The sequence below is a fragment of the Rhinopithecus bieti genome, unplaced genomic scaffold, assembly GCF_001698545.2.
Source record: "Rhinopithecus bieti isolate Rb0 unplaced genomic scaffold, ASM169854v2 scaffold_39383, whole genome shotgun sequence".
In the NCBI taxonomy this organism is placed as follows: Eukaryota; Metazoa; Chordata; class Mammalia; order Primates; family Cercopithecidae; genus Rhinopithecus; species Rhinopithecus bieti.
Window position 1 is genome coordinate 22,233 of NW_016816125.1, and position 20,335 is coordinate 42,567.

Sequence of the window (20,335 nt, forward strand, 5' to 3'; positions counted from 1 at the left end):
TTTTGGGTTTCATGCTTCTGTTGGCTGCCCATCTTTTGAGAAGTGTCTATAGCCTTTGCCCACTTTTTGATGGGTTTGTTTTTTTTCTTCTAAATTTGTTTGAGTTCTTTGTAGGTTCTGGATATTAGCCCTTTGTCAGATGAGTAGATTGTGAAAATTTTCTCCCATTCTGTAGGTTGCCTATTCACTCTGACGGTAGTTTCTTTTTCTGTGCAGAAGCTCTTTAGTTTAATTAGATCCCATTTGTCAATTTTGGCTTTTGTTGCCATTGCTTTTGGTGTTTTAGACACGAAGTCCTTGCTCATGCCTATGTCCTGAATGGTATTGCCTAGGTTTTCTTCTAGGGTTTTTATAGTTTTAGGTCTCTAAAATAATGATGTATATTTCATTTATCCAAATGTTATTTGTAAACAATTATTTGTTAACTTACCAAGGCCAGACGTCAACTATAATAATTTATTTTATTAGATCTGAGACCTACATCCTTTCTTCCTTTCAAGTCATAGATAATAGCATTTTCATTTAATAAATAACTGTGGATTTCATAAGTCTTAGGCTATAAAGTGGCTTATTTTATTCACTAACTATTTATTGAACACCAACTCTGTGCTAGGCAGTGTTCTGAGTATTAATGTATACAAATAAACAAGGTTATTACCCTTATGCAGCATATATTCTGTGGGATGGAGTTAGGGGTAAATTAATAATAAACAAGCAAATGCATAAACAGGATAATTTCCCATCAGAGGCCAGACTTTTAAAAACAATACACTGGGTTTATGTGGTGATAATTGGAGAGCGGTTTCAGACTGGGTTGTCAAGGAAGTCCTCTTTGGAGGTGACAGCTGATGAGAAGAGAGTAACATAAATATCTTTAAGAGAAGAGAGCTCTAGACAGAGAGAAAAACAAGTATGATGTCCCTAATGTGAGGAATAGTTTGATGTATTGAAAAAAGGAAAAAAAAAAACATAATTAGCAAAAGAGAAAGTGGTGTAAGATAAGTCAGGATGTTGACAGAGACCATATTAGACAGAGATAAGGGATGTGTAAAGAATTCAGCGTTGTGTGGAAGAAGTCACTGTATGACCACTTTAAACTGCATAATGGGAAAATAACTTTCTAGCAAGGTGACGTCTAAACTGAGGCTATAGAGATGCTGAGCTGGTAGAAAAACCTTCAGGCTACTGAAGAGTCAAGCAAGAAGAGGACAGAGAAGTGGCTACTGGATTTGACAAGTTGAGGTCGTTCATGATCCTGACAATCAAAACATATTCACTGCATTGTTAAGAAAAGAAGCCTGATTAGAATAAGTTAAAGAGAAATAAAATATATGCCATATTTAGGGATAAGAAGACTCAAGGTAAAAAATATTTCAATTCTGTCTAATTTTGTCCTCAAATTTAAACAAAATTTAGTGAAAAGGTCTTCAGGGTTTTCATGATCTTGACATAATATTCATAAAATGAATATGGAAATATAAAGTACTAGACATTTCTACAAATACTTTGAAGAAAGTACTGGGAGATATGGTCTATTAGATATCAAAATTTATTATAAAACTACAGTAAATAAGAGAATTATACAAGTGAAGTATTAAACCCATGAAACAACATAGAGATCCAGGAAGCATATATTTTTGTGCATATAAATATGCAAAAAATATATTTGTGCATATAAGATACACATGGCATTACAAAGCTGTGGAGAAATGGTGGGCTACTCATTCATAATGCTAAGACAAATGGACAAAAGATATGAACAGGTGATTTGAAAGAAAGAAAAACTGATGGCCAATAAACATATGAAAATCTGTTCTACATGCCTAGGTATCAGAGTGACATGGTTTGGCTCTGTCCCCATTCAAATCTCATCTTGAATTGTGGTTCCCATAATCCCCACATGTTATGAGAGGGACCTGGTGGGAAGTGGTTGCATCATGGCTGGGGGGAGGTGAGGGTGATTTCCCTCATGCTGTCCTCATGATAGTGAGTGAGTTTTCATGAGATCTGATGGTTTTATAAGCATCTGGCATTTCCCTGCTGGCACTTCTCTCTTCTGCTGCCTTGTGAAGAAGAAAGTGTTTGCTTCCCATTCCACCATGATCATAAGTTTCCTGAGGCCTCCCCAGCCATATGGAACTCTGAGTCAATTAAACCTCTTTTCCTTATGAATACTCAGTCTCAGGTATTTCTTCAAAGCAGCATAAGAACAGAGTAATACAGCAAATTGGTACCAGGAGTTGGGTACTGCTATAGGAATACCTGAAAATGTGGAAGTGATTTTGGAACTGTGTAACATGCAGAGGTTGGAACAGTTTGGAGGGCTCAGAAGAAGACCAGAAAAAGTGGGAAAGTTTGGGACTTCCCAGAGACTTGTTAAATATCTTTGACCAAAATGCTGATGGTGATATGGACAATGAAGTCCAGGCTGAGGTGGTCTCAAATGGAGATGAGGAACTTTTAGAAACTGGAGTAAAAGTCACACTTGCTATGTTTTAGCAAAGACACTGGAGGCTTTTTGCCCCTGCCCTAGAGATCTGTGGAAGTTTGAACTTGAGAGAACAGATTTAGGGTATGTAGCAGAAAAAATTTCTAAGCAGCAAAGTATTCAAGAGAAGACAGAGCATAAAAGTTTGGAAATTTGCAGCCTGGAAAATGCAGTAAAAAATAAAAACTAATTTTCTGGGGAGAAACTCAAGCCAGCTTCAGAAATTTGAATAAGTAGCAAGGAGTCAAATGTTAACCACCAAGACAATGGGAAAAATGTCTCCAAGTAATGTCAGGATCTTCATGGCAGCCTCTCCTGTGACAGACCTGGAGGCCTAGGAGGGAAAAATGCTTTCCTGGGCTGGGTCCAGGACCCCCTGCCCTGCTCTGTGCAGCCTTAGAACTTTGTGCCCTGAGTCCCAGCTGCTCCAGCCATGGCTAAAAGAGGCCAAGGTATAGTTTGGGCCACTGATTCAGAGGGTATAAGCCATCAGGCTTGGCAGCTTCCACATGGTGTTGGTCCTGTGGGTGCACAGAAAACAAGAACTGAGGTTTGGGAACCTCCTCCTAGATTTCAGAGGCTGTATGGAAATGCCTGGATGTCCAGGAAGAGGTGTGCTGCAGGGGTAGAGCCCTCATGGAGAACCTTTGCTAGAGCAGAGCAGAAGGGAAATGTGGGGTCCAAGCCCCCACACAGAGTCCACACTGGGGCACTGCCTAATGGAGCTGTGAGAAGAGGGACACCATCCTCCAGGCCCCAGAATGGTAAATCCAATGACAGCTTGCCATGTAGTCCTAGAAAAGCCAGAGGCACTCAATGCCAGCCCATGAAAGCAGCCAGGAAGTGGCCTGGACCCTACAAAGTCATAGGGGCAGAGCTGCCCAAGGCTATGGGGGACCCACCTCTTGCATCAGCATGACTTGGATGTGAGACATGCAATCAAAGATCATTTTGGCACCTTAAGGTTTAATGACTGCCCTATTGGATTTCCAACTTACATGGGGCCTGTATCCACTGTGTTTTGGCCAATTTCTCCCATTTGAAATGGGTATGTTTACCTAATGCCTCTACCCCCAATGTATCTCAGAAGTAACTAACTTGTTTTCTCTTTTGAAGCTCATAGGCAGAAGGGACGTGACTTCCCTGGTCTCATATGGGACTTTGGACTTGGATTTTTGGGTTAATGTTGAAATGACCTAAGACTTCAGGGGACCACTGGAAAGGCATGATTGTGTTTTCAAATGTGAGGACATAAGATTTGGGGGTGGAATAATATGGTTTGGCCATGTCCCCAGCCATATCTCACCTTGAATTATAATTCCCATAATCCCCACATGTCATGAGAGGGACCCAGTGGGAAGTGATTGGATCATAGGAGCAGGTTACTCCATGTTGTTCTCATGATACTGAGTGAGTCTCACAAGATCTGATGGTTTCAAAAGCATCTGGCATTTCCCGTGCTGGCACTTCTCTCTCTTGCTGCCTTGTGAAGAAGGAAGTGTTTGCTTCCCCTTCCACCATGATTGTAAGTTTCCTAAGGCCTCCCTACCCACGTGAAACTGTGAGTCAATTAAACCTCTTTTCGCCGGGGGTGGTGGCTCATGCCTGTAATCCCAGCACTTTGGGAGATCGAGCTGGGCAGATCACGAGGTCAGGAGTTTAAGACCAGCCTGACCAGTGTGGTGAAACCTTGTCTCTACTAAAAATACAAAAATCAGCTGGGCATGGTGGCGGGCACCTGTAGTTCCACCTACTCAGGAGGCTGAGGCAGGAAAATCGCTTGAACCCAGGAAGCAGAGGTTGCAGTAAGCCAGGATTGTACCACTGCACTCCAGCCTGGGTGACAGAGTGAGACTTCATCTCAAAAAATAAAAATAAAAATAAATTAAACCTCTTTTCTTTATAAATTACCAGTCTTGAGTATTTCTCCATAGCAGCATGAGAACAGACTAATATATGGGGAAATGCAAATTAAAATTATAGTGAGACACAATTTTAAACTAATCAGTTTGGCAAAATTAAAAAGTCTGACAATTCACGTGTTGACATGAATGTGGAGAAATAAGAACTTCTCATTTATAATTGGTAGAAATGGAAATTTGTATAATATCTGTCAACAGAGAATAAACTCAATAGCAGTTATTTAATGAAATATTAAACAAAATTGAAATGAATAAATTAATATAAATAAATCTCAAGAACATAATGTTGACCAAAGAAATAAGTTGTAAAATGACATGTACAATATATTATTTATTTAACATTTGAAAACTCATAAGAACAATACAAATATATATTTGTGCATTAGTATATATAAATATGCATAGACATGATAAACACCAAATTCAGGTTAATAGTTGATGTTTAAGAGTTAACAGTTGATGATGGAAGATGAGGAAAGCCGAAGAACTATCCATCTGATTACAACTATTTTTGTATTTAAAATTTTTTTATAATTTCCAATTTGTATTAGATTCAGGGGGCAAATGTGCAGGTTTCTCACATGAGTGTACTGCATGATGCTGAGGTTTGGGTTAGGAATGATTTCATCACCAAAATAGTGAGCAAAATACCCAGCAGTTAGTTTTTCAACCCTCGGCCCCCTCTCACACTCTTCCCTCTAGTAGTCCCCAGTATCTATGGTTGCCATCTCTATGCCCATAAATACCCAATGTTATAGTTCCCTTTATAAGGGAGAACATACAGTGTTTGGTTTTCTGTTCCTACATTAATTTGCTTGGGATAATGGTCTCTAGCTGCATCCATGTTCCTGCAAAGGACATAACTTCATTCTTTATATGGCTGCATAGTATTCCATGGCATATATATACCACATTTTTTTATCCAGTCCACCACTAATGGGGACTTAGGGTGATTCCATGTCTTTGCTGTTTTAAATAATGCTGTGATGAACTTTGAAGTGCATGTATCTTTTTGGTAGAATGATTTATTTTCTTTTGGATATAAACTCCAGCAATGGGATTGCTGGGTCAAATAGTAGTTCTGTTTTAAGGTCTTTGAAAAATCTCCAAACTGATTTCCACAGTGACTGAACTAAGTTGCATCCCCATCAACAGTGTATAAGTGTTACCATTTCTCCACAGCTTCACCAGCATTGTTGTTTTTGACTTTTTACTAATAGCCATTCTAACTAGTATGAGATAGGTGAAGTCTGGGGAGGTAATCATCAGGATGGTAATATTAAGAAGAAGGAGAGGAATTTTTTTTGTAAACTGAGAAGTTAATTTATAGAGAAAGCTCACAAAGTTATGTGTTAAATTGATCTAGGCCAATTTAGGTAAATACAGATAGGTTGTTTAGTATGTTACATGGGCACTAATAGTTGAAAGTGGTTTAGAGGTAGCTACTCTCCTACAACCTTCTTATCAGGTTTCAGTAAAAGAAAGAATCAAACAAAAATCTTCCACACATGCAAACTATTATTAAAGCCTGTTCTGTAAGTTCAATGAAATCCCACTTTGGTTTCAAAAAAGGATTGAAGTCCTTCCAACCATGCCTTACATGAGCTTTCTTTGGTACAAATGCAAGTCAGTCTAGGGGCAAATTTAAGTGACCTGATTTTATCCTCCCCAAAGATATGACTAGGCAACAGGACTCTTGAAGGAACAAGCTTCCAACTTCATCCTAAAAATGAAGAGTGACACAATAGACTCATGTCAGAAAAGGAAATCTTTCTAAAATATTTTAACCAATTCACACATTTTAACTATTGCTAATATCACTTAGTACATGCCCATCTCCATGATCTAATTAACAAGCCACTAATTTCACCAATGAATGTCCAACTCTATCCTTCATTATGCTAGTATTTAAAACTCTGGTGTTAATCTGAATTAAATGTCACTGAAGATTGTAGTAACCATGTTTGGAGTGTGGCTTCTTTGCTGAATTTCTGTTTGAGACTTGAGGTAACAAATTTCTCTCATTTTTATTGATAGTTAATAAGTGTAAGATTCTAACTTGTGATCAGGGACTGTGCTTAAATCATTTATTAGCTATGAGATGGTGACAACTTCCTTAGCCTCCCTAAGCTTTAATGTCCTCATATGCAACATGACAATAGTAATCACCTAATATGGTTAATATAGAAATTAAAGACATCTAAAGGGCTTAAAACTCAAAAATATGTATTATGATTAAAGAGTTTTGGCTAGCATTTTTTGTGTGGCATCACTTTGAAAGGTACTGAACTGGTAACCCCATTTCATTTTCTTTATATGCATTGTATCACTTTTAGATTGTATGCTCCTGCAGAGCATGTGTCTATGTGTTTCATGCTCTAACACTTTTTTGAGTCCTACAAAGTGAAGCAATTCAGGAACTTTTTAAGCAAGTGCTTGTTAAGCAGACACAACCTTGCACTAGCAGATCTTGAACTCCATCTCTGTCTTTCTCTCTCTTCCTCCCTTAACTGTGCTACATATTTCCACCATGCCTCTTGCTCTGCCTCTACACAATCCTTTAAAAAAAAACTTCTCTAAAGAGAAGTCTCACTCACTGTCTCTTTTTCACCATCCAATTACTCTGTAATGCAAAGCAAGCTGACTTCCTTCCCCGCTAAGCTACTACTGAAATGGCCTCCCAAAGGTCACAGATTCCTCCTTATCACAGTTTAAGCAGAGTTTCCTCAGCACTAATCTTGATTCTCTTTTCAGCCCTTGACTCTGCTGACTATCCACTCTTCCTTGCCGTGTACATAAGTGCTCAGGCAATAAACACTGGAGGAATGCAAGCCACAAAGATATTTCAGCAGCATCATTTAAACTGGGTTTCAATGTCTCTCAATTCAAGTCACTCTGCTCTTAGAATGTGCAACATTTATCATGACTTCTTCAACCACATATAGAAGGGAATATATGTAACTTGCTGAGACCAAACATGTGGACTCTCTTAGCAGTTGTGGCTAATTATTTTGAAAATCTGCATTTCAAAATACATGCAGATTGACACATTTAAGATTAAAAAAAAAAAAATGTTACCTGCTTGTGTGCTTTCCTAGTGTGTGGCTTCTGATTATGTTTACCAATGGACTAGATCAGTTTATTCTGTATTTGCTGTATTTATTACCAAGAACTTGGAGAGAGGCAAGGACGAAAGACAGGAAAGAACCCTACATTAAGAGCCCTTGGAGGAAGGCTGACCTGCTTTTTCTCCACAAGAGGATGGGATTATTCAACCCTTCCCGCACTGGGATTCATTAAAGAGGTCTCTGAGAAAGTAATGAGTGTGGATAAGGATGTAGGACCTCTGTACCTGGGTTGCTGTCTATCTCATCCTCACTAAAACTGTCATCTTGAGGCCCTATGGTTGCCTCTCTTCATTCTTGCTCTAGTGCAGTCAGCTTTTGGTAGGTTCCATCCCTTCCTTCTCCCTCACTATGTCTGAGGAATCCCTTTTTGTTTAATCCTGTAGTTTTTAGCTGACAGCCAAAGTGAGATGGATCCAGAGGGTAAACTCAAGGGATGGAAGCCTACCTTAGATGACATCCCAATTAATGTTACCCTTGTGTTTATGTGTATTATATCCCTAATTTCCAAGTTATAATAATGAAGGGAAAACTCTCTGAGCTACACAGAGTGAATCTTCTATTAACAACAAAGGCATTTCTTCACAACATCCAGAAATACAGGTGAGGACATTAGGGTTTTTTCATAACTAATAGAACCTATTCCTTCCAGATTACAGATTTCTTACATACGGCGGTGCCTAACTGCCCCTCCTAGTAGTGGTTCCTTCTAGGAGAAGTTCAGCTACTCCTGACTAATCACACATTTTAATGGTGATAGAAATGTTTCAAGAGTCCCCTGTGCCTGCCTGGAGTGGAGAGACAAATAAACAGCCAATAATGTAGCAAAGAGAAACCTAGAAACAGTAAGAGGACATTAGTCCTACTACCAAAGAAAAGACTACACCATTTCAGACACAGAAATTTTCTAGATTCCTAGGTAGTCACCTTACCTAAGTTTAAGTTAGTAGACGTAATGTGAAGGAAAAGATCAATGTAAACAGTGAACTTTTGATAGGACCCTGCCTTTTCAATGACTTCTCTTCTGTCCAGTATTGTTAATTTGTCCAGTGAGTATCAGTTGCTTTCTCAGCATGTTTTCCCTATAGAGGGAACATAGTGAGGAGCAATGGAAAGAATATAGGCTTTGAAAGTAGAGAGATCTTGGGTGGAAAACCTGCTTCAGTTTTGTTAGTTGCATAGCTGAATAATGTACTCACCATTTCTAACCTCAGTTTTCTCATCTGTGAGATGTAAATAAAAATAGTACTTGCGAGCTGGGTGTAGTGGCTCACACTTATAATCCCAATACTTTGGGAGGCCAAGACAGGAGCATCACTTGAATCCAGGAGTTTGAGGCCACTTTGGGCAACAGAGTGAGACCCCATTTCTACAAAAAAATTAAAAATCTCTAATAAAATTTAATTTTAAAAAATAGTACTTGCCTCACGGGGGTGCTAGGAATATGTCATACTATGCATATAAAGCACTTAATTGAGTGTTTTATATTTAATAGGAGCTCAAAAAAAGTGTCTATTTCTATTAACAAAAGGAATCATTTCTTTGTGATATTAACTGATTCATTTTGGTAAACATGATATGGTTTGCTCTGTGTCTCCACCCAAATCTCATCTTAAATTGTAATCCGCACATTCCAGGGGAGGGACCCGGTGGGAAGTGATTGGATCATGGAGGCAGTTTCCCCCGTGCTGTTCTCATGATAGGGAGTGAATTCTCACAAGATCCGATGGTTTAAAAGTCTGGCACTGGCCCCCTTCCTCTCACTCTCCTGCCACCATAAGAAGACATGTCTTGCTTCCCCTTCTGCCATGATTGTAAGTTGTCTGAGACCCCCGAGTCATGCTTTCTGTTAAGTGTGCCTGTTAGTCAAACTTTTTTTCTTCATAAATTACCCAATCTCAGGTAGTTCTTTTTTTTTTTTTTTTTTTTTTTTTTTNCTCGGCCTCCCAAAGTGCTGGGATTACAGGCTTGAGCCACCGCGCCCGGCCCTCAGGTAGTTCTTTATAGCAGTGTGAAATGGATTAACATAAAACTTATTATTTATATCTACTGATTTCAGATGAAGGAATATATCTGCAAAGATATACTGCCTTTTCCACCCTACCTTGTACAGTTTAAATGCACCACTGAAATTCTGCCAGAAAATATAGGGGAAAGCTTATCTCTTTAAGAATGTACAATTATAGTTGACACCTTGAAGAAGCACTTCTGGATTAATTAACAGTGACCCATAATTAAGCACAACAGTAATTAGAGAACAACTTGATGGTCCCAGAAAGCATTGTCTTGGGAGTAATGAATGCTTATCATTCTTGTTTGCTTCCTAAGTGGGAGTTATCAACATTAGTTACCCAGATTTTCATCAAAAGTGGGAAAATGCATAAGGTACTTCCATCAAGAGAAACTTTTAAGTATTTGTTATTTTAAAAGAAAATAAATACTTTTATATTCATATCTATGATAGAGGATACCTTCTTGAACACAAATTAGTCTATCCTATATTTTTCTTTAAGCAACACGTTTCATTAAGAAGACTATTAAGAGGAAATTGTTTTCAGAACTTGAAATTGTTGGTTTCTTTCCTAGAGAAAGAAGAGATGTTTCACAACAGGGTTAGAAATGTAAGTATAACATAGAATTATATAGCAAACCAAAAGAGAAGTATTTCTTCAGCTGACATGAATGTATTTTAGAAATATTTATGTATAAATATGTATCTAGTCTATTGCATTCTCATATCATTTTTTCTACATATAATCAAGAAACAATCTATTCATCTTTCACCTAGTTCATTTCTCATTTTCAGATACATTGTTATAAGTAGGATTATATGCCAATTGATGATAATTTTCTTTAAATATTACCAAAATAATCTGTAGTTGAAGGTAAGAGCTAAAATCCATTACCTTTGACCACCTCTGGATACCCCAAGAAAATAATGTTTAAAGAATTCTTTTAAGTATAAAACCACAACAAACCATGAGAAAGAAGACAACAGTAATAAAGTTTTAGACTTTCTACAGCTGACATTTTCAGTATCTAAATGAATGTTGTTTGCAACCTAGAATTCTATATCCAGCCAAACTATCAACCAAATATGAGGGTAGATGGAAACCATTTTCAAACATGTAAGATTTTAAATTTATCTACCACAAACTTTCAGTAATGTACTAGAGCATGTGGTCTGCTAAAACAAGAGATTAAGTTAAGAAAGAAGACAGTACAGGATCCAGAAATCACAGGATCCAACAACAGAGAGATGTTGAAGGAATCTTCAGAATGATTGCAAAGGGTAATCCCCAGATGACTGCTGTGAGCAATGACAAGAAATTAAATAATACAGACTGGAGAGGGTTAGAAAGCCCTGGGAAAGACAGACTACTTGAAGTGTTTAACTATGTGAAGAGATTTACGTATCCAGGGTAACATTTGGGGATAATTTATTATTTTGTATTTAGAAACTAAGAAAAGGTTTTTTCTTTATTTTTTAAATGAGACAATTGCAAAAGTATCATAGAAGGATAGTGGTGAAGGGTGTAGGCTCTTGGTCAGGTGCTGTGGCTCATGCCTATAATCCCAGCACTTTGGGAGACCAAAGATGCTGGATCACTTGAGACCAGAAGTTCGAGACCAGCCGCCTGGGCAACATGGTGAAACCCCATCTTTACAAAACTACAAAAAATTAACCAGGTGTGGTGGCATCTACCTACAGTCCCAGATACTCAGGAGGCTAAGATGGGAGGATCACCTGACCCCAGGGAAGTTGAGGTTGAAATGAGCCAATGAGCCATGACCACACCATTGCACTCCAACCTGGGTGACAAAGTGAGACCCCATCTCAAACAAAAAAAAAATAGTGTATGCTTTTGAATCAGGCTCTTTAGGTTCAAACTGGCTCTGCCACATATGCTTTATTCTCCTCAAATTTAAAAGACATAATATTAATAGTACCTATATTGTCATATTGAGTAATCTATGGATAATCTATGGACATCTCTAAGAACAATGTCTATCCACAACACAAGAAGGAGCTCAATATACAGTAGTAATTGCAGTGTGTTTCATGGCTCCACAATATGCAGCATGTATACAGTCAAAATAATATAAAACCAAACATTTAAAACTAAAATTACAATAATACTGATACAGATAGATGGAAAGATGTTTATGGTGAGTGGAAAGGATGTGTGTGGAAGTAAAGGTATTCTCAATATCCATTATTTGATAATACCTAAAAGTGAAAACCTCCAAAATATAATAGAGGCATGTTATTTAGAAGTGCAAATGACACTACTAGAAGAATTAGCTTGATTAAGTAAAATGGCTCCCCTTTGAAAGAAGTCATGGGTAGAAGAAAGGCACAATTTTTTTCTTACAAACTTTGTAGAAAAAAAGTATTTGACCCCTTAAACTCAGTGTGTACAGATTTTAAACATTAAAACCAGAGTTAAAACAAAAAAGCCACCTGTATGTAATTCCAAATCAAAAGCAATTTATAAAGCAGAACACAGAAGAGAATGGAGACAGCTTCGCTACCTGCAGAGAGTAATACAAATTGCATAACCATATCCTTTCAGGGATAGCAATTAAGCTCTTTTAATGGATGTTTCTTGTACATGTCGTTTTAGAAAACATCTGAACCTAACTGTCAGCCTTATTCTCTAGCAGGACTTCCCCTGGTTCTCCGTGTCACTGTAACAGGTGAATAACTAAGAAAAAAGTGGTCTGTAGACTCTTGTTTATAATGGCATCTAGGGTCCTGAAGCTAGGCTGACAGATGCTCCTCCAGAAGGTTAATGAGATAAAGGTTCCTCCAGCTGTCCCTTAAGCAGAGATTACACCTGAGGGAAAGACAAGCAGATTATTCCAGAAACAGACACTGCTACCTGTTCTTCATAAATTAACATCCTCATAAAGGTAAACCGAGAAGGTTATCCTCTATCATCTGGTATCAGTATTTAATTATTTTCACATTTCTGTTACTTTTAATGAGATTTGAGGTTGTTCTGTGATTGTTATCAGAATTACCAATGCACAAAAGCCAGAATGTATTTGGAAACTAAGAGAGCTATTTTGTTTTTTGGATTTTCTCCAAGTTCAAGGAACCGAAGGTAAGTTATGTAAATGTTTATTTTAAATTGCTTATTTATAAAATCTACTTATAGAAGTGAACATTTAGAACCAACAAGGCCACTAATTTATCTCACGGGCTAGTATATAGTAGGCCTTGAATAAATATTGCTTGCTTGATTGAATAATTATCAGAAATGATTTTCACTTGATTTAATATTTGCTACATGATCTTAAGTGCAGTGAATATTAACAAAATAGGAGAGATGAATGCACCCTATTTGCTGTTCTAAAACATTCATAGAAAATTCCTATTATTAATGCAAATAACATTAGTAGATCCATGAAACTGACTCCATTTATCCACCAAAACTCAATAAATAAAACCTAAAGGTAAAATTAATGTTTTAAGTCATTTATGGTCAGACAAAGAAAAGTATTTCTTACCTTCTCACAATGAAATCATGAGTTGCTTTCCCTTAGAAAATAGCAAGTATTCTTCATCTTCAGGGTTTATGATGAAAACTAACTTCGAAATTTGGTTGTTTTGAAGTTGTATGCGTAAAAGTACTTGGCAGTGTATGTTCTTATGGCAAATCTGCATCTGAATATGAAATTAAAATAAACCACAAACAGGATGTTTTAAGAAAAATGTGTTTAAAAAAAGAAAAAAAAAACCTGTTGGAGAAAGTGTGACTTGTTTATATAAGGATAAGCCTAACTATTATAATATACTCAATCTTTAAGGATGTTTTCTTTAAGTTTTCTTTAAGGATGACATAGCTTCAAGATGATAAACATTTTAACTAAAGTATTAGTTTGGAATATCCATGAAAAAGTAAAATTAACAGTCATTGCATGTGTAAGTCACAAAATAACTGTGATTCCATCAGTCATTTTATATGAAATTTCTCAGTGGTTGCATTTGGAGGGAGAAAAAAAATTTCTGGAAAAGATTTCTTCGTCTTTTGTCACGTATAAACAATAGTGAAAGAAGCAAAAGTTTATTCACTTTTTCATTAAATTATCAATTATATATAAATGTTTACATTTATAAAATCATTTTAATTAGAAATAATGAGATTTTGGTATATTCTGAACTGAATCTGATGAAGTAGACCAATTTGACTATTTCATAGATTTGATCAAGCAATGCAGCTGTGTTAGATTTTTTTGTTACATTAATACTGTTAATTTAACTATTTTTTCTATTTTTATGTATTACATATCAGCTATTATACACAATTCCAAATATATATAATTACATATAACATTAATTATATGTTATATAATTATGTATAATTATATATACATTCTAATGTATTACATATACATATAATTTAATATATGTAATATATATATAGGAAGTGAAATGAAATAAACTTACCAAAAAAACTGCCATTTGTTATATGCTTACTTCTAGGAAACAATGTCCGATAATTGCGTAATAAAAAATCCTGACATGTTACTTGTTTTTTTTTTNAACAATCTATTCATCTTTCACCTAGTTCATTTCTCATTTTCAGATACATTGTTATAAGTAGGATTATATGCCAATTGATGATAATTTTCTTTAAATATTACCAAAATAATCTGTAGTTGAAGGTAAGAGCTAAAAATCCATTACCTTTGACCACCTCTGGATACCCCAAGAAAATAATGTTTAAAGAATTCTTTTAAGTATAAAACCACAACAAACCATGAGAAAGAAGACAACAGTAATAAAGTTTTAGACTTTCTACAGCTGACATTTTCAGTATCTAAATGAATGTTGTTTGCAACCTAGAATTCTATATCCAGCCAAACTATCAACCAAATATGAGGGTAGATGGAAACCATTTTCAAACATGTAAGATTTTAAATTTATCTACCACAAACTTTCAGTAATGTACTAGAGCATGTGGTCTGCTAAAACAAGAGATTAAGTTAAGAAAGAAGACAGTACAGGATCCAGAAATCACAGGATCCAACAACAGAGAGATGTTGAAGGAATCTTCAGAATGATTGCAAAGGGTAATCCCCAGATGACTGCTGTGAGCAATGACAAGAAATTAAATAATACAGACTGGAGAGGGTTAGAAAGCCCTGGGAAAGACAGACTACTTGAAGTGTTTAACTATGTGAAGAGATTTACGTATCCAGGGTAACATTTGGGGATAATTTATTATTTTGTATTTAGAAACTAAGAAAAGGTTTTTTCTTTATTTTTTAAATGAGACAATTGCAAAAAGTATCATAGAAGGATAGTGGTGAAGGGTGTAGGCTCTTGGTCAGGTGCTGTGGCTCATGCCTATAATCCCAGCACTTTGGGAGACCAAAGATGCTGGATCACTTGAGACCAGAAGTTCGAGACCAGCCGCCTGGGCAACATGGTGAAACCCCATCTTTACAAAAACTACAAAAAATTAACCAGGTGTGGTGGCATCTACCTACAGTCCCAGATACTCAGGAGGCTAAGATGGGAGGATCACCTGACCCCAGGGAAGTTGAGGTTGAAATGAGCCAATGAGCCATGACCACACCATTGCACTCCAACCTGGGTGACAAAGTGAGACCCCCATCTCAAACAAAAAAAAAATAGTGTATGCTTTTGAATCAGGCTCTTTAGGTTCAAACTGGCTCTGCCACATATGCTTTATTCTCCTCAAATTTAAAAGACATAATATTAATAGTACCTATATTGTCATATTGAGTAATCTATGGATAATCTATGGACATCTCTAAGAACAATGTCTATCCACAACACAAGAAGGAGCTCAATATACAGTAGTAATTGCAGTGTGTTTCATGGCTCCACAATATGCAGCATGTATACAGTCAAAATAATATAAAACCAAACATTTAAAAACTAAAATTACAATAATACTGATACAGATAGATGGAAAGATGTTTATGGTGAGTGGAAAGGATGTGTGTGGAAGTAAAGGTATTCTCAATATCCATTATTTGATAATACCTAAAAGTGAAAACCTCCAAAATATAATAGAGGCATGTTATTTAGAAGTGCAAATGACACTACTAGAAGAATTAGCTTGATTAAGTAAAAATGGCTCCCCTTTGAAAGAAGTCATGGGTAGAAGAAAGGCACAATTTTTTTCTTACAAACTTTGTAGAAAAAAAGTATTTGACCCCTTAAACTCAGTGTGTACAGATTTTAAACATTAAAACCAGAGTTAAAACAAAAAAGCCACCTGTATGTAATTCCAAATCAAAAGCAATTTATAAAGCAGAACACAGAAGAGAATGGAGACAGCTTCGCTACCTGCAGAGAGTAATACAAATTGCATAACCATATCCTTTCAGGGATAGCAATTAAGCTCTTTTAATGGATGTTTCTTGTACATGTCGTTTTAGAAAACATCTGAACCTAACTGTCAGCCTTATTCTCTAGCAGGACTTCCCCTGGTTCTCCGTGTCACTGTAACAGGTGAATAACTAAGAAAAAAGTGGTCTGTAGACTCTTGTTTATAATGGCATCTAGGGTCCTGAAGCTAGGCTGACAGATGCTCCTCCAGAAGGTTAATGAGATAAAGGTTCCTCCAGCTGTCCCTTAAGCAGAGATTACACCTGAGGGAAAGACAAGCAGATTATTCCAGAAACAGACACTGCTACCTGTTCTTCATAAATTAACATCCTCATAAAGGTAAACCGAGAAGGTTATCCTCTATCATCTGGTATCAGTATTTAATTATTTTTCACATTTCTGTTACTTTTTAATGAGATTTGAGGTTGTTCTGTGATTGTTATCAGAATTACCAATGCACAAAAGCCAGAATGTATTTGGAAACTAAGAGAGCTATTTTTGTTTTTTGGATTTTTCTCCAAGTTCAAGGAACCGAAGGTAAGTTATGTAAATGTTTATTTTTAAATTGCTTATTTATAAAATCTACTTATAGAAGTGAACATTTAGAACCAACAAGGCCACTAATTTATCTCACGGGCTAGTATATAGTAGGCCTTGAATAAATATTGCTTGCTTGATTGAATAATTATCAGAAATGATTTTCACTTGATTTAATATTTGCTACATGATCTTAAGTGCAGTGAATATTAACAAAATAGGAGAGATGAATGCACCCTATTTGCTGTTCTAAAACATTCATAGAAAATTCCTATTATTAATGCAAATAACATTAGTAGATCCATGAAACTGACTCCATTTATCCACCAAAACTCAATAAATAAAACCTAAAGGTAAAATTAATGTTTTAAGTCATTTATGGTCAGACAAAGAAAAGTATTTCTTACCTTCTCACAATGAAATCATGAGTTGCTTTCCCTTAGAAAATAGCAAGTATTCTTCATCTTCAGGGTTTATGATGAAAACTAACTTCGAAATTTGGTTGTTTTTGAAGTTGTATGCGTAAAAGTACTTGGCAGTGTATGTTCTTATGGCAAATCTGCATCTGAATATGAAATTAAAATAAACCACAAACAGGATGTTTTAAGAAAAATGTGTTTAAAAAAAGAAAAAAAAAACCTGTTGGAGAAAGTGTGACTTGTTTATATAAGGATAAGCCTAACTATTATAATATACTCAATCTTTAAGGATGTTTTCTTTAAGTTTTCTTTAAGGATGACATAGCTTCAAGATGATAAACATTTTAACTAAAGTATTAGTTTGGAATATCCATGAAAAAGTAAAATTAACAGTCATTGCATGTGTAAGTCACAAAATAACTGTGATTCCATCAGTCATTTTATATGAAATTTCTCAGTGGTTGCATTTGGAGGGAGAAAAAAAATTTCTGGAAAAGATTTCTTCGTCTTTTGTCACGTATAAACAATAGTGAAAGAAGCAAAAGTTTATTCACTTTTTCATTAAATTATCAATTATATATAAATGTTTACATTTATAAAATCATTTTAATTAGAAATAATGAGATTTTGGTATATTCTGAACTGAATCTGATGAAGTAGACCAATTTGACTATTTCATAGATTTGATCAAGCAATGCAGCTGTGTTAGATTTTTTTGTTACATTAATACTGTTAATTTAACTATTTTTTCTATTTTTATGTATTACATATCAGCTATTATACACAATTCCAAATATATATAATTACATATAACATTAATTATATGTTATATAATTATGTATAATTATATATACATTCTAATGTATTACATATACATATAATTTAATATATGTAATATATATATAGGAAGTGAAATGAAATAAACTTACCAAAAAAACTGCCATTTGTTATATGCTTACTTCTAGGAAACAATGTCCGATAATTGCGTAATAAAAAATCCTGACATGTTACTTGTTTTTTTTTTTAAATATAGATTTAGGGAGTACAAGTGTAGTTTTGTTATACCTGTATATTGCATACTGGAGAAATCTGCGCTTTAGTGTAACCATCACCCGAATAGGGTACGTTGTACTCATTAGGTAATTTTTCATCCCTCATTCCCCTTTCACTTTCCCATCTTTTTGAGTACCCAGTGTTTATTGTTCCAGTCTCTTATGTCTTTTTTGTGTACACATTATTTAGCTCCCACTTCTAACTGAGACCATGTGATGTTTGACTTTCTGTTTCTTAGTTATTTCACTTAAGAGAGTGGCCTCCAGTTCCATCCAGGTTGCTACAAAAGCCATTATTTCATTCATTTTTTTGGTTGAGTAACATTCCATTGATATATAACCACATTTTCTTTATTCATTCATTAGTTAATATTCACTAGGGTTGATTCCATATCTTTGCTATTGGGAATAGTGCTGCAATAAATATTCAAATGCAGGTATCTTTCTGATATAATGATTTCTTTTCCTTTGGGTAGATACCCAGCAGGGGATTGCTGGATCAAAGGGTAGTTCTATTTTTGGTTCTTAGGTAAATCTCCATATTGTTTTCCATAGAGGTCATACTAATTTACATTTCTGCCAACAGTACATAAGCATTTGCTTTTCTCCACGTCTGTTATTTTTCGACTTTTGAAAAATAGCCATTCTGATTGATGTGAGATAGTATCTCAATGTGGTTTTAATTTGCATTCCTCTGAGATTAGTGACATTGAGCTTTCTTTCATCTGCTTGTTGGCCATTTGTACATCTCCTTTTGCAAAATATCTGTTCATGTTCTTTGTTAATTTTCTAAAATAATTTTACCTTTTATTTTAGATGCAGGGCATACATGTGCAGGTTAGTTACATAGGTATATTTCATGATGCTGAGTTTTGAGGTACAATTGACCCCACCATGCAGGTACTTAGCACAGTACTGAAGAAAAAGTCTTTCAACCTTTGTCTCCTTCTTGCCTTCTTCCCTCTAGTAGTCCTAAGTGTCTATGGTTGCCATCTTTATGTCCATGGGGACCCAGTGTTTAGCTCCCACTTATAAGTGAGAACATGCAGTATTGGGTTTTCTGTTCCTGCATTAATTTGCTTAGGATAATGGTCTCCAGCTTTATTCATGTTGTTTCAAAGGACATGATTTCGTTTTTGGGGCTTTTTTTATGGCTGCAAAGTATTTTATGGTGTATATATACCACATTTATTTTTTGATCCACCAATGATGGGCACCTAGGTTGATTCCATGTCTTCGCTGTTGTGAGTAGTGCTGTGATGAACTTGCGAGTGTATGTGTCCTTTTGGTAGAATGATTTATTTTCTTTTGGATATAAACCCAGTAATGGGATTTCTGGGTCAAATGGTAGTTCTGTTTTAAGTTATTTAAGAAATCTTCTTTGACCACTTCTTGATGGAGTTATTTAGTTTTTTCTTGTTGAGTTTTTTGCGTTCCTTATAGATTCTGGATATTAGCCCTTTGTTAGGTACATAATTTGCAAATATTTTCTTCCATTTTGTGTGACATCTATTTACTCTGTTGAATATTTCTTTTACTGTGCACAAGCATTTTACTTTAATTAAGTCCTATTTGTCTATTTTTTGTTTTATTGCATTCGCCTTTGAGGCCTCAGTAACAAATTCTTTGTTCTGGCTAATGTCCAGAAGAGTTTTTCCCAGGTTTCCATTTATAATGTTTAGAGTTTTAAGGTCTCATGTTTAAGTCTTTTCTCTATCTTGAGCTAATTTTTATATACAGTGAGGGATGTTGGTCCAGTTTAATTCTTCTGCATATGGCTATCCAATTTTCCCAGTACCATTTATTGAATGGTATTTTCTTTCCCCAGTGTATGTTTTTGTTGACTATGTCAAAGATGAACTGGTTGTAGGTATGTGGGTTCTCTACTCTGTTCCATTCTATATGTATTTTTTTATATCAGTGCTATGCTGTTGATTACTATAGCCTTGTAGTATAATATGAATGTGATGCCTCTAGCTTTGTTCTTTTATTGTTTTTTCTATTTGAGCTCTTTTTTGGTTCCATATGAATATTAGTATTGTTTTTTCTAATTCTGTGAAAAATAGCATTGATATTTTGATAGGATTGCATTGAATTCAGAGATTAAGAAGTATGGCCATTTCCTGGTGCATTGACTCACACCTGTAATCCCAAAACTTTGGGAGGCTGAGGTGGGTGGATCACTTGAGGTCAGGAGTTCAAGACCAGCCTGGCCAACACGGTGAAACCCCTTCTCTACTAAAAATACAAAAATTAGTCAGGCATGGTGGTGGGTGCCTATAATCCCAGCTATTTGGGAGACTGCGGCAAGAAAATTACTTGAACTCAACAGGTGTGGAAGTTGCAGTAAGCTGAGATCATGCCACTGCACTCCGGCCTGGGTGACAGGGCAAGACTCTGTCTCCAAAAAAAAAAAAA

At 35.7% G+C, this 20,335-nt stretch overlaps 1 protein-coding gene and 1 long non-coding RNA gene across 2 annotated transcripts in view; one reads left to right on the forward strand and one right to left on the reverse strand.

Moving 5' to 3' along the window:
• Window positions 1-16,189: 16,189 nt before the first annotated feature.
• LOC108516800 (interphotoreceptor matrix proteoglycan 1-like) overlaps window positions 16,190-20,335 on the forward strand; it is a 69,649-nt gene continuing 65,503 nt past the window's right edge. Inside the window, exon 1 of the mRNA XM_017854445.1 lies at window positions 16,190-16,446. Coding sequence (XP_017709934.1) covers window positions 16,380-16,446 — 67 coding nt within the window. The 5' untranslated portion in view covers window positions 16,190-16,379. The remainder of the gene's footprint in view (window positions 16,447-20,335) is intronic.
• The window catches only part of LOC108516801 (uncharacterized), a 59,743-nt gene continuing 56,327 nt past the window's right edge, over window positions 16,920-20,335 (reverse strand). Inside the window, exon 3 of the long non-coding RNA XR_001881933.1 lies at window positions 16,920-17,011. This is a non-coding gene — a long non-coding RNA (uncharacterized LOC108516801). The remainder of the gene's footprint in view (window positions 17,012-20,335) is intronic.